This window comes from Megalopta genalis, chromosome 13 (assembly GCF_051020955.1).
Source record: "Megalopta genalis isolate 19385.01 chromosome 13, iyMegGena1_principal, whole genome shotgun sequence".
Lineage (NCBI taxonomy): Eukaryota > Metazoa > Arthropoda > Insecta > Hymenoptera > Halictidae > Megalopta > Megalopta genalis.
Window position 1 is genome coordinate 2,152,087 of NC_135025.1, and position 14,232 is coordinate 2,166,318.

The window sequence follows — 14,232 nt, forward strand, 5'->3', positions numbered from 1 at the left end:
TCAGCGACGATAGAAGCTACCATTAACTTCGTCGAGCATCGGTAAAATTGAAGCATTGACATTCTTATAGAAACTCTTATTAAACTCTTATTTCTCGCTCGAAATATTCATATCGTATTTATCTTCTGTTACAACCATCCATTTTCTGGTTCTAATATGTGACGTAACTCGTGCGACGATTTTCATATGAATCGTCCGTTGTATTTTGTGCTCGGCTAGTGTATCAAATGGTAAAAACACGGACATATATGTTCTTACTAGAGAAGGAGTAACCAAACAGTTGTCGCAATCTCTTTGAAAAGTGTACGTGCTGCTGTTATAATTAAGTTGTAACGAAAAGATCGTTTAATTTTTTAATTCTGTTGCCTAACATTCGTTCATTTACTTAAAATAATCAGTTAGCTATACTCGTAGTTAGCTATACTCGAATATACTCGTCGTAGCACAAAGTGCCGCAATTTCTTCATGACGAGTATACTCGTCGAAAACGGCTGTTCGTTCGATAAAATGATAGTATCTATTTCCTATCATTCGTAACGGATTTGTTATCGGCGACGGGAATGTGTGCGGCGAAAATGGTGAAACCGTGTACACGTTCGGAAGAATCGGCACGCTAAAACTGGCACAACGTTCTGTTCGGTAAATTTTAAGAGAACGACAAATCTCGGAAGATCTGTATATTTTTATCTGTATAATATATAATAATATATTATCATATATAAATAATATATTATCTGTATATAAATAATATATTATCTGTATATAAACAGCTTCGATCATTCGGAATGGATTAAAAAAGAGCGCAACTTATTAGAAATTCGATTCGGAGTACGAAAAGATGAAGAACTAGTCTTTGTCCGAGTCGTCTATCCTGTTTGTACATGTGTTCATGTTCCTCTAATCGAACTGAAAACTTACTAATGAAATGAAAGCGAGCATTAGGATTCGCTTGTAAGTATAATATAATTCCGTATTACTGGTAATTTTTTAACATCTCTGATCACAAAAACGCAGATAACGTGGAACATAATATTCAACGGAAAGAAAAGTGCTTGTGTCTAAGAGACCTCTGCAAAGAAACAAGTTGGCAGGATTTCTTTGCGACCTGGAAAAATCATTAAGTGAACGGTAATGCTGAGTAATGTGCCAACCCAATATATTAGAAGCTTCGCAGAGATACTCTAAAATGGATCTCGTTGTTGATCGAATTTCAGTTCGATTGCTGAAAACGGTAAACAATGACTAATGGCGAATAATGGTAAGATTTGACGGCGTGGCCGAGGCGCCGGGGGAATTGGAAACGGAAAAAGTGGAACATGCCGTCGATCGAAGATATTTTGAGAACCTGGATAGAAGTTCGGATGATTCGTGAGGTGCCGAGAAACGGCAAGATGGAAGCCGAGGTGTCCTCTCGAGTGTTTTCGCAAGGCTGGAGTCGAACCCTTGGAAAAACAGACGCCAAATTGAATCCCTCGTCTATAAGAACGTGATGTCTCCCCCTTATCTATATAACTCTACCACTCGAGCCTTTTCCGTCAGGGTTTCTCGAGTTTCTTCGGCCACGGATTACACACCTATCCGTATTCCTCGGGTGAAAAGTATTGCCGCGTTTTCTTAGACGCCTTCCGGCGAATAATTTCTGCCCCTTAATTGCGTGCGCCATTGTCGGGGCCATTACTGTTCCAAAGCGACCAACGACAGTCGGCTATGACGATGTACACGGTGTTTATCAAGTATGCATTTCAGTTACGAACGGAACGTAGACAATTGGATCGCTGGTCTTTATGCGAATGCTCATTTTGTGAGAATAAGAGCGGAATCGGAGTGTCTTCTCGCGATTCGAAGTTTGTTAATGGAACGACTCTTTAAAAACGCTATTAGCAATATTCGTCAGGCTGCTTAATTATTTATGATACGTGTTTGTGAACGCTACGAAGTTAGAAACTAGAATCTGTCTACTCTCAAGTGTACGTAATAATTACGCTGTAGACTTTATTTATTTATAACAGAAATGACTAGGTGAAATACAGAATTGTGAAGATATTAGAAGATTCTGGGAATATTTTTATAGTACGTACAACTTATTAAAAGTATTAAGAGATAAAAAGACATTTTCTTACAATTAACTTGGACGATATTTATTTTGCACGAAGATCCACACAGTCTGCTAATAATATTTTAAACATTCAGGACAAATTAAGTAACGCGGCCATTACAGTTTAATTCCCGAAGAGTAATAACGAAGATAAACAGGTACATAACGAAATATCAACGATTCTACCAGGTTTAGAATAAAATGAAAATATTGCTAAATACCGTTCAACTGTTTAGTACTAATTTTTAAACAGGTGCCGTGTTTAAGATACTTATCTAAAAATGTTTAGTTCGCATACGTAACGATAAAGAATCGACTTATAGAGCAGTTTCGATATATTCTTAAAACCATGAAACATTGTCAAAGAAAATGGAACATATTCGGTTAAGCAACAGCGTTAAATCTGTTTCGAATGAATTCCCAATTTACGCGAAAGGTGAAACCATTAAACCAAGCTGACAGTTCGAAGTCGATACATGATCCGAGAGAAACCCGTCGGTGGTGGTGGGGGGGATGACTACTCAACACTGTTTTTCTCCCAACAAGACAAGTATCCACCCATCGCCGGCAATAAAACGTACAAAAGCAAATACATAATTTACCACAACAGCGTCCGTGTAACTCCAAAATCGCACTCGTGAGAGCGAGAGACCGGTCACTGGGCCCCCGAAAGCGAGCACTGCGATGGTCAGAACCGGCGGAAACGCGCGAATCGATCGGACCGTACGTAGCACCACGTGGCCGCGTCACTTCCCGATTCCCTGGATCCTGGATCGCTCCGGTCCCGAATTCTCCGATCTCGAGGGCTCCGTTATGCGATTCGAGGCGCGCGAAAAATCCTCGGGGATCGAAATCGTTGCGCGGAAAAGTGTCCGACGGTAGCGTCGGCGTCGACACACGCGCGCGTTAAAAATTTCGCGAGCCTCTCACACCACGCGGGGCGACGGCTCGTTGTCTCGCTTTTGTTGCGTCGGCCCTGCGGTGGCCGCGAGGGCGTGACTAGATTAGGGTCGTCGTTCGGTCGTTGGCAACGCGGGCCGCATAGGCGTCCACGCCGGCCGGGACGAGGCCTGCGGTTCGATTGGCCGGCCGCCGCGGGGTGGAGTCACATGATCCGCGTCAGGCCGCGCCGATTGGCCGTACGCACGGCGGTCGGCAGGTCCCGAGTCGCTCTCGTGATTTTTCGACGAGAGGCGCCACGCCACGAGCCGCGCAGCCGTGCTCGGCCGACTCGGGACACTTCGGTCGCTCGCGAGGCCGAGGCCCCAGTGTGTTTTTACTCGGGGTTGAGTAAACTCCGGCCTGTTGTGTATCATAATACGCGTGCACGCGGGTTTACGGGTTAGCCTGGCATCGACCACCGGATCGCAGCCTCGACTCGCGCCACGCCGCCTGATCTTCGGCCGCGTCGTGACCAACTTCCTAACCGGACACGGAGAGAGGAGTCGTCAACAAAACACCGAGCGAACGAACGACGGCGGTTCCGCCGAGCCGACGGTAGATCGCCGATCATCGATCGGGGATATACGAGTGAGTGACCGACGGAGACCGACCCCCCGGTGAAAGTTCCGAAACGCGCTTCTTGTGAAACAGAAAAAGAAAAGAAAAAAAAGAAAAAGTGCGATCGGACCCGATCACAGTGAGTGAACTAAAATTCTTCGAAACCAGTTGGTGATGTCAACTGTCGCGACCCCGGAGGATTGATCGAGGTGTTCCGCATTGTGTCTCCGGCTGGGGCCCGCTGAGAATCTTCCTCGACGGAGCGTGTCCCTGGTTTGTTTCAGTCGGTGTCGGCGTGCCAGCGAAGATGCACACCCTGTTCGGAGAGCAAAATGCTTACTATCGCCACGCGCCCGCCGTTCCCGTTGGTATGGGCACCCCGTCGTACCCGGGCGTGGGCGCTACCCCAGGCTACTACGAGCCGTACCGTTACACCGGGTACGCCACCGCGTCCGGCTATCCAGTCTCGGGTATCGCCCAACAGCACATCCACCACCCGGGTAAGGACATGGTTAAACCGCCGTACTCGTACATCGCCCTGATCGCGATGGCGATACAGAACGCCCCCGATAAAAAGATCACGCTGAACGGTATCTATCAGTTCATCATGGAGCGGTTCCCGTATTATCGCGAGAACAAACAGGGCTGGCAGAACTCGATCAGGCACAATCTCAGCCTGAACGAGTGTTTCGTGAAGGTGCCCCGTGACGACAAGAAGCCAGGAAAAGGAAGCTACTGGTCGCTGGACCCGGACAGCTACAACATGTTCGATAACGGCTCTTATCTGCGTCGTCGTAGACGTTTCAAGAAGAAGGACGCGCTGAAGGAGAAGGAGGAGGCGCTGAAGAGACAGGGCTTGGTGCCGGAGAAGCGCAGCCAGGAGGAGGCCAAGCCCAACGGCATAGTGATCGCGCCGCCGTCGGACTCCGTGACCAAGAAGCTCGGTGTTCTAGAGACGACGCTGTGCAAGCCGAAGAGAGAGCCGGTGAACGACACCGGAAGCCACTGCATGGCGGTGCAGGCCAAGTACGGTTTGCACAGTCCGATTCAGGACGCGAAAACCACGGCTGCCACGACGACGGCGGCCGTCGCGATATCCGGCCAGAGCGTGATACAGAGCGCTCTGGGTCATCAGGTGCACCAGGTCCATCAGAGCCATCAGGACGCCATCCAGGACGTGTCCATGGGCCTGGACCCCACCAGCTTCAGCGTCGACGCTCTGATGACCACGCGGGAGAACAACGCCGGCCTGATGACCAGGGAGAATCAGCACCACACGCACCACCCTCACGGCCTCCAGCACCCGCACCCTCACTCACACTCGATCATGACGAGCAGAGAGTCGATGGGCACCGGGGTGGTGTCCAGGGACCACTTGGCCGCCGTTTGCACCACCACGACCACCACCACCGCCGCCGTCGCCGCGATGATGGCCACCACCGGCTACGGGCACGGCAGCACCGTGTCAAGGAGCAACGGATCGCCGCCCGGAAGCATGTACGCGCCTTACTGCACGCCTACCGCCGGTTACATAATGGATCACGCGGAATACAACTCGAGGAACCACAACAACACCGCCGCCGCGCATTCACAGTGGTACCAGGAGGCGGCCAGCCCCGACGCCGCCGCCATTTATCAGGACACCCAATCGCCGAGCTGTCAGCTTTATAGGTTAGCAGAAAACATTCTTTGGCGCCATTGGTCACTTGGTTCGCGACGATACGGTTTTACTTGCGTCACCGATCCGTTTCGCCGGCCAGAAAAATGAACGGCGATTTTCAATACAAAGATCCCTTTCACGCGCTTGTCCCTCTACGAAAGCAACTCCTCGCTTTCCATACGCTTATTACTTTGATTTCGTTTTTAAAGTCGTTTTCTTTTTTTTTGTAAAATACTGTCGTGAAAGATCGCTCTGTAATTCGATGAGATTGTTCGAGGTTATGAAATCTTCTGATGAGAAATCGGGGTTATGGAATTATTCGCTTATTACTAATTTCATTTTTTAAGTCGTTTTCTTTTTTTCTTTCCATTTTTTGTTTGTAAAACACTGTCGTGAAAGATCGCTCTATAATTCGGTGAGATTGTTCGAGGTTATGAAATCTTTTGATGAGAAATCTGGGTTATGGAATTGTTCGCTTATTACTTTGATTTCATTTTTAAAGTCGTTTTCTTTTCTTTTGTAAAATACTGTCGTGAAAGATCGCTCTACAATTCGACGAGATTGTTAGAGGTTATGAAATCTTTTGATGAGAAATCGGGGTTATGGAATTGTTCGCTTACTACTTTGATTTCATTTTTAAAGTCGTTTTCTTTTTTTTGTAAAATACTGTCGTGAAAGATCGCTCTATAATTCGACGAGATTGTTCGAGGTTATGAACTCTTGATTTTGGATTGGGTCATTTAAATGACCACTTTTCACCCAAATCAAGATGTACGAGAATTCGTATTGCGTGTAGGGAACGTTCGAGGGGTGTCATTTATTTTCGAAACCGTGATCCAGAACCGTTTCAACCAGATTCGAAGAATCTTAAGTGTATTTCAGCGTAATTAGCGGCGCGACCGTTATTGACTTTCAGATCCAGCCCACCCACGCCGCATTCGTCGAGTGCAGCACCGTCCCCGCCCCTGTACCACCGATACTACCAAGACTGCAACACCGTCAACACCAGCGGCAATTTACCGATCACGTTGCACAAATACTGAGAATACCGGAATTCAAGGCCTCATCATCGAGGCCTTGAAGAGCACCACAGCGACCACTACGACCCGAGTCTGGTATTCGTGAAGCAGGAATGGCCAACTTCCACGGAGGAGCTGTCCAAAGAATGGAACTAGATAAGTCCCTAGAAATCCGACGGAGAACATTCATCGCGCGTGTTCGAGCTGACGCGCGACACGCATAAATTGTAGATAGTTCGTTCACGGAACGAGAGCCGTGAGCGTGTATTTAAAAAACGTTTGTAGGCGCAGCAGTGGATGTTAAACAAATAGGAAAAATTTCATAGCGATCCCGATAGCAGACCTGGGCGGGTGTCGTTCGCATAATCGCGTGAACGTTGATCGTCCGTTGCAAGCATAAAATGTAATGCTGCTTGGCACTCGTAACACGGTCTTATTTTCCTGCTGTTTTTTTTTTTTGTTATCGGAAGAACATACAGGGTAACATCGTTCGATTGTGTACACTTTGTTTTCTCGATTATATTTTTTTTCTTGATTATAATCTCGATTTTCCTCTTAATCGATCGTATAAGAGAAAATATAATTGTCTGACCGGGGGTAGATTTCGGTGCGTTCGAAATTGTGAGAGAACTTTTGTTTATCGAAATTTGAGACGACTAGTGAAGAAGTTGTGCTTATAATCTCGATTTTCCTCTTAATCGATCGCATAAGAGAAAATATAATTGTCTAATCGGGGGTAGATTTCGGTGCGTTCGAAATTGTGAAAGAACTTTTATTTATCGAAATTTGAGACGACTAGTGAAGAAGTTGTGCTTATAATCTCGATTTTCTTCTTAATCGATCGTGTAAGAGAAAATATAATTGTCTGATCGGGGGTAGATTTCGGTACGTTCGAAATTGTGAAAGAACTTTTATTTATCGAAATTTGAGACGACTAGTGAAGAAGTTGTGCTTATAATCTCGATTTTCCTCTTAATCGATCGTGTAAGAGAAAATAATTGTCTAATCGGGGGTAGATTTCGGTGCGTTCGAAATTGTGAAAGAACTTTTGTTTATCGAAATTTGAGACGACTAGTGAAGAAGTTGGGCTTATAATCTCGATTTTCCTCTTAATCGATCGCATAAGAGAAAATATAATTGTCTGATCGGGGGTAGATTTCGGTGCGTTCGAAATTGTGAGAGAACTTTTGTTTATCGAAATTTGAGACGACGAGTGAAGAAGAAGAAGTTGTGCTACCGTCGTAGGAGAAGCGAACGAAGCGTATCGTCTGAAAAATACGATCGTTCGATAAGTTTGAGTGAGATTAGAAATTGCGGCGGGGTGGTTCTGAATATGGCGGAAAGGGACGATTGATAGTTTGGAACGGATGCCCAGGGCTGCTACGTCGAGGGAAGTGTTTACCGTAAAGTATTCAAGTAACTCAACGTAACTATGCTAGCTGATTTCTACTTTGATTACCGGCGGCTGGAACGAACGAGCCCGACGATGCCGCGAACTAGGTCGCGAATAAGGGAAAGAAACGAGAGCCGCCCCCTCGCCCCCCTCGGTCCCTGGCACAAGCCCGTCGAATCTGTCGACGCTTTGAGAATCGTTATCGCCGCCGAAACACGTGTTTTCGAATATGAAAAAAGAAAAAAAAGAAACGAGTACACGTGTTGTATTTGTGCGCGGCCGAGGGATCCGTGGATTGACAAATAACCACGAATCGGTGGTCGCCGGAACAACAAATCTTTTCCTCCGGTTTCGAATCACGGAACAGACGCGCGGAGCATGATAAGCGAAACACGACTTGGTTAAAAAGCTACGAATAATTGATCGTTCTGTCATGTTTCGAGCGACTGCTTCGTACCCCTTTCGAATTTCGACGAGTCTTTCGCACCCCTTGTCTGACGAGTCGTGCGCGCAGGATCGTTAATTAAATCGTGCTTGGAACAATTTTAGCAAAGAAAGAACGCGTATATTGCTGTCTTAGTCTTTCGATATAATTTCTCAAATTTACATTTCCGAAGAGATTCGGATTTGAATCGTATTTCGATCGTCGGTCGAGGTTACATTACAAATGTTATTGAAAAACATGGGTACGTTGCTGTCAATTTTTCCTTTACGAATCTGTTCTTGAAAAGACACGAATTCAGCCCTCTCGCGATCGTTAAGTTACATTTTTAAAGCGAGAGTGGCAGAGAGACGGGTGCGTTGCTAGCCATTTTTAAATTAGATTTTTAAATGAAACCGCGATTGAAATAGTGTCGAAAGAACCATAAGTATGCTTACACAGGCCCTGAGAACACAGCTGGGTTAATTATCGGAGCAAAATGAAGTTTTCTCCCAGCGAATTGTAATAGCGAGGATTACGATGATTGCGAGAGGAACCGAGAGACAAGGGGGTTGGTTTTAGCGATTTTCCCGGGAGGATCTTCCCCAGCGAATACGGAGAATATTTGAAACGATGATTTCATCGTCCTGGCGGAGTCTAATCGCTGTAATCACGGCGACGGTTATTCGTTAATGAATCTGAGCGAGACGAGCCGGGGGGAATAATAGCCGTGAATATCGATGACGATCATCATCATCGCCTGAACAAACAAAGGAGGCAGCTCTTCCCTGACCTATCGTTTCCTCGAGACACGAGACGCGCGCGAAATCCGCCGCGATCGACGGCTCGTCGCGCGATCTACGCGCGCGAGATTAATCATCGAATAGAAAAATAATATATCGTTCGAATCCTGTGTTTGGCTATATTCCGCGGTGCACTTTTGCTGTGCGCAGCAGCCTTCGTTCGAACGAGTTGCTCCGCGGCAAAAAGCGTTTACAACCGTTGGACAATCAACGATTCTATTTTCGTTCGATTTTGTTTTCTTTTTTTACGCCATCGAAACTCGCGCTTCCTGCGACAAACCGTTTCCAATCATTTTTCTTCCTTTTTCGCGGCAGTTCTCTTTTTTTCTACCGGTTGCGTTAAACGAACTCGAACTCCTGCCCGCTAATCGCTGCTTTAAAAATCTTTCGCTCGATGATCCGAACTTGTTCGTTTTCGGGCGAATCGTTGTTTTGCTGTACGAGAGAATTGTAAATGATATAGAGTTACAAGGGAATGCAATATACGGCTAGGAAAATTTGTGGAGAAGCGTGGAACGAAGAACGAGCTCGTAAATGTCTCGTCTCGCGTGTTTAACGAACGGAGATATTGAAAACGGTCCCTTTCGGATCGAGGATCAAGAAGATGGACGCGCATCGCATTGGCGGAAATCGTGTAACGCGTTTTTCTGCCAGCAAGAACAACGGAGTCATTGAAAAAGTTTCTCTTCTTAGGCAGTTTTCACGGGGGTGAAATTATGTGTATGTGTCGGTGTAAAAACAAACGAGTGATCATGTTTCCCTCCCAAGGATCACGAGTCTCGTCCTTGTGCATTTATTCGTGACGTCATTCCTCGCGACGTTCGGCGAGAGCTGCGATAATATACATATATATATTTATTTGATATACCGATCATGTGAATAATAGGAACGATCGAAACGACGTCGTATCGTAGATAGATCTCTGCGTGTATATTATAAAAAAAAGAGTATAAATATATATATATATATATAAATATACATATAAATAGTTATAGTATATTGTATAGATGAAGGTATATATGTATAAATAGACAGATATTATATATATATATGTATACAAAAACGTATTGGTATTATCGATTAATTAATGATATCACCTATTATCGTAGGATGAGTCGTGCGGATGCGATAACTTACGAAAAATAAACGTAATGAATCAAACGAAACGATAGCTTGTGTTCTTTTATAATCCCTGAAACCCGGTTTTGATTATCTTATCATTTTTCTCAATTTCATTGTGATTCAATGAAATACCTAAATTAGCAGTAACTGCATCAAACTGGAAACAGTTTGCTCAATTTCAGGGTGGTTCCATCGATTTCTACGTGAAGCAGCGAGCCATTAGAATTTCACGTAGCATACGTCGTTCACACATGAGCGAGAATGATCTTTGACTAGTTTCTGAAATTTATATTTACTGTAACATATTCGAGTAAATTCAATTGTACTGGGATGTTTAGGGCTTAAATACTATCCACTATATGATAAATTTATTTATTTATTTATTTATTTATTTATTTATTTATTTATTTATTCAAACGGGTAGGATAAACCCAATAGTGCAATGAATTACGTAAGAGTCGAAAGCTGACGACGTGTAATACAATTAATTGCTATTTAACAACTTTTTCATGTTTGCCTGCGATTGACCTCAGTGCCGCTGAAAAAATCAAGCTTGTCGGTGAATTTATTAGCGTACATGTACATAGATCCTTGCGAACGATCCGATCTTCGAATATTACATCCGCGTACATCTTAAATATAAGTCTCTATGACGTTCTAGTTTCGGTTTCGTCAGTTTGGATTATTTTGATTTCTTGGCAATTTTACTTAAACGTTGAATACCTTTATGTTAACACTATGCCGTCCGCAGATCTTAGATATAATTCTGTTGTTTGACGCCGGCATAATGGCTTGGAAATTTTAGATTTTAAAAAAGATTTCGAAGATGGCGGTAATATAAATTCCTAAAATTAAGATATGTCATCCAAGAATTTTCGTACTTAATTCTTAGTTAAATAAACACGATGCTATAGTTAGTTCGCTGCCTTTTAACGCCCAAGAAATATAGTTCAAATGTTATTTCAGTTTTTTAAAATACCACCAAAGTGGTACCATCGGCATACAACAGATAGTTTTTGCATGGCACCCAGCGTGGTGCCACCGGACCGCATAGTGTTAACCCTTTACACTCGAAGCCATCTTAACTTTAAATCTAAATGAACTTTTCTGACTTACAGTATTTCCATTTTATACGACCAGATCCGTTTTATGCATATGAAATTGAGTCTAGTGACTCGTACAACAGTTGGGATTTTAACAATTTTTTATATCTAAGCTTTGATCGTGTAAAACTTATCTCGAAACGTGGTGTAACAATTTTAGTGGTGCGTCAGTGTCACCACTCGAGTGCAAAGGGTTAATATACTTATACCTTTCGACTCGCTTAGTTTGTAAGTCAGAGATTCGCTTATTTCGCGCGCCTTTATATACTTATTATCGGATTTTATTTATTATTGGGTTGGCAACTAAGTAATTGCCGATTTCAGTTATAGACGTCTCTCACTCCCATTTTTATGATATCCGTAAATGTTATATTATAAAATTATTATTATTATTATTATTATTATGTTACCAAGTGTACGAGTACACTAATTTCTCCCTAATTTGCGCTCAGATTTCGCATAAAAATGGACAATTTTGGGAAGAGGAGATACAATTATTGGGTTGGCAACTAAGTAATAGCCGATTTCAGTTATAGATGTTTCTCACTCCCATTTTTATGATATCCGTAAATGTTATATTATAAAATTATTATTATTATTATTATGTTATTTTTTATTATCCGTGAACGTTAGCAACCGGACAAATTGAATGCAGCGGTCAAGGAAAAGCGACCAGAATCGGTCGATCGTAAAGGTGTCATTTTCCAGCAGGACAATGCTAGGCCGCACACGTCTTTGTCCACTCGGCAAAAATTGATGGATATTGGTTGGGAATCGATGTTACACCCACCATATAGCCCTGATCTCGCGCCATCGGATCACCACTTATTTCGATCCCTGGACAGCTCCCTTCGTGGTAAAACTTTTAACGACGATGACGCTGTAAAATCTCACTTAACTCAGTTTTTGGCCGAAAAGGATCAGACTTTCTACGAGCGTGGAATTTTCAAGTTGTCGGAGAGACGGCGAAAGGTCATCGAACAAAATGGAAAATACATTACAAATTAAACTTCGTTCCAAGTAAAAAGAAATTTTTTATTTCATCGAACAAATCGGCAATTACTTAGTTGCCAACCCAATATTATGAACAGTTGAAAACAGTCGCCGAGGCAAAGCGCCGCGAAGCTCCGAATGACCGAATCGCAACAAGTTTGCTACCTTTTACACGCTTCGAACGTTTCATCGTTACACTTGTAAAACTATTATCCGGCGTAAACGGTTCCAGCGTGTTTATTGGTCTTGCGTAGAGGAGTGCTTGGAAAAAAAATATTTCGTTCGATTTCTCTCCCTCTCTCTCTCTCTCTCTCTCTCTCTCTCTCTCTCTCTCTCTCTCTCTACGTTTTTTCACCCCGTTTCAAGCGACGCGTGCGGCTACTTACAAAAATATATTGACGCAGGCAGGGGCGTGATAGCAACGCGGTATCGCGAGCGCGATGCGACTTTTTAATTAGCCGCGCAGCCAAATCGATCGCGGGACGAAAAATTGCGCTCGGCGCTGGTGGAACGGGCGACCGTGTGTACCGGGGATCGGCTTAATAAACCGACCGAAATTTCTCGATGAAAAGTTTCGCAGAGAGACACAAAAAACCGTGGGCCGGCTCGAAATCGCGATAACAATAATACGGAAAAGGGGACGCGGAAATTTTATGTTTCCGGCTGCGCTTTAAAAAGCCGATCGTAAACCCGATTTCTCGATATTTAATTGCAGAATGTGGAATAGCGCTGGAGTAGAGAATTTCCTGACGAAAGATCACGATTTTTTTTTTTTTCGTCACAGTGCGGCAAAAAAGACAGTCTTTTTGGTATACTGGTCAACATTTTTCTTTTTTAAATGTAACGTTTTAAATACTTCTTTCGTATTACTAACGTATAACCAACACAAGGACAAATAAGAGCGAGCATGAAGGGAATTGTTCGCTTATCTGTGTTAGCATATAAGCTTAAGTAAAATTGTTAAAATTCCGAGTTTCGCGAAACAATCTCGTGGTAGACATTTTACATGAAAATACACACGCGTTTGCACGAGAAGCGCTGCGCAACGTGCGATAGAATTTTTTCGAAATTCTCTCTATTAACTTCGATAATACGACGTGCGGAAGGATGAAGAGAGTCTCTTTGTCTATTTTTTAAATAACAACGAGCGCAAAGGGTTCATTCGCACTGCTGTACGGATCGATCCATTTGCACGGGGCACCCTATAAAATTCGACCACGTCGTTCCGAACGTCGTTTCGCGTTCGGATCATTCGGACGTACTCATCGCGGCCATCTGAGGCATTCCGATCCGGCCACTTTCGCGCGAGCAGATCGATTCCCGATTATTTCTAGTCGCAATCTGCGAAACATTATTCCGCATCGGCGGGGCTCGCGTGGGCGGTAATGGAAAGGTAAGAATATCTCGCAACGTCCGCTCGGTGGCCCGTTCGTTTCTTAATGTTTGCGCGATCGAACGACATCCGGACCGTGCGTAACACCGGCGGAATCCCGTACGATAACAATAACGCCTGCGAAACTGATTCACAGTAAATGTCATCTCCCGAAAACACATAAAAGCGCCGAGATTTACCGTGCCGTCGGAACACTCGGGGGTTACTTCGCCTCCTGTTTTCCACGTTACCAACAGGGAATTCGTGTTTTTAAACAGTCGGATAGCTTCTCGCCTCATGTTTCAAACACCGATTACCGAATTTAGCGGGCAACAATGTTTGTCCGCGCCGATTCGGTGTCCATTTTTGTCTTTCGGTCTCCGCCGAACGCGCGCGAGCCTAGTCGATGCTTCGGATGGCATGCGAACTATTAGGTCTACCGGAAAGTTCTGTCCGTTTTTCGATTGAAATATAACACAATTTTCATACATTTAATAACGTTTATTGTAGCATATACTTTCCATCGTTACTTATGACTTCTTGCCAGCGCGATGGCAACTTGTAAATGCCATTTTTAGAAAATGATTTATTTTTAGAGGCGAAGAACTCGACCAGTGCTCGGTTGACGTCAGCTTCAGTTTTGAATTTCTTTTTCCTGTAAAAGGTTTTGCAAAGAGAGAAACAAGCGATAATCGGAGGGTGCTAGGTCCGGGGAGTATGGTGGATGCGACAGAATTTCCCAGCCTGGCTC

The 14,232-nt window shown here is 44.1% G+C and overlaps 1 protein-coding gene across 1 annotated transcript; it reads left to right on the top strand.

Moving 5' to 3' along the window:
- The first annotated feature begins 3,317 nt into the window (after window positions 1-3,317).
- croc (forkhead box protein crocodile) lies at window positions 3,318-10,057 on the top strand. Its single transcript, XM_033484302.2, has 2 exons — window positions 3,318-5,266; window positions 6,172-10,057. Exons 1-2 carry the CDS (start codon window positions 3,903-3,905, stop codon window positions 6,296-6,298), a joined length of 1,491 nt encoding a protein of 496 aa, XP_033340193.2. The 5' UTR covers window positions 3,318-3,902; the 3' UTR covers window positions 6,299-10,057.
- Window positions 10,058-14,232: the final 4,175 nt, after the last annotated feature.

Coding starts and splice junctions, on each gene's coding strand:
- croc (XM_033484302.2), top strand. CDS start 3,903: ATGCACACCCTGTTCGGAGAGCAAAATGCTTACTATCGCCACGCGCCC. Junction 5,267..6,171: donor CCGAGCTGTCAGCTTTATAG/GTTAGCAGAAAA, acceptor ATTGACTTTCAG/ATCCAGCCCACCCACGCCGC.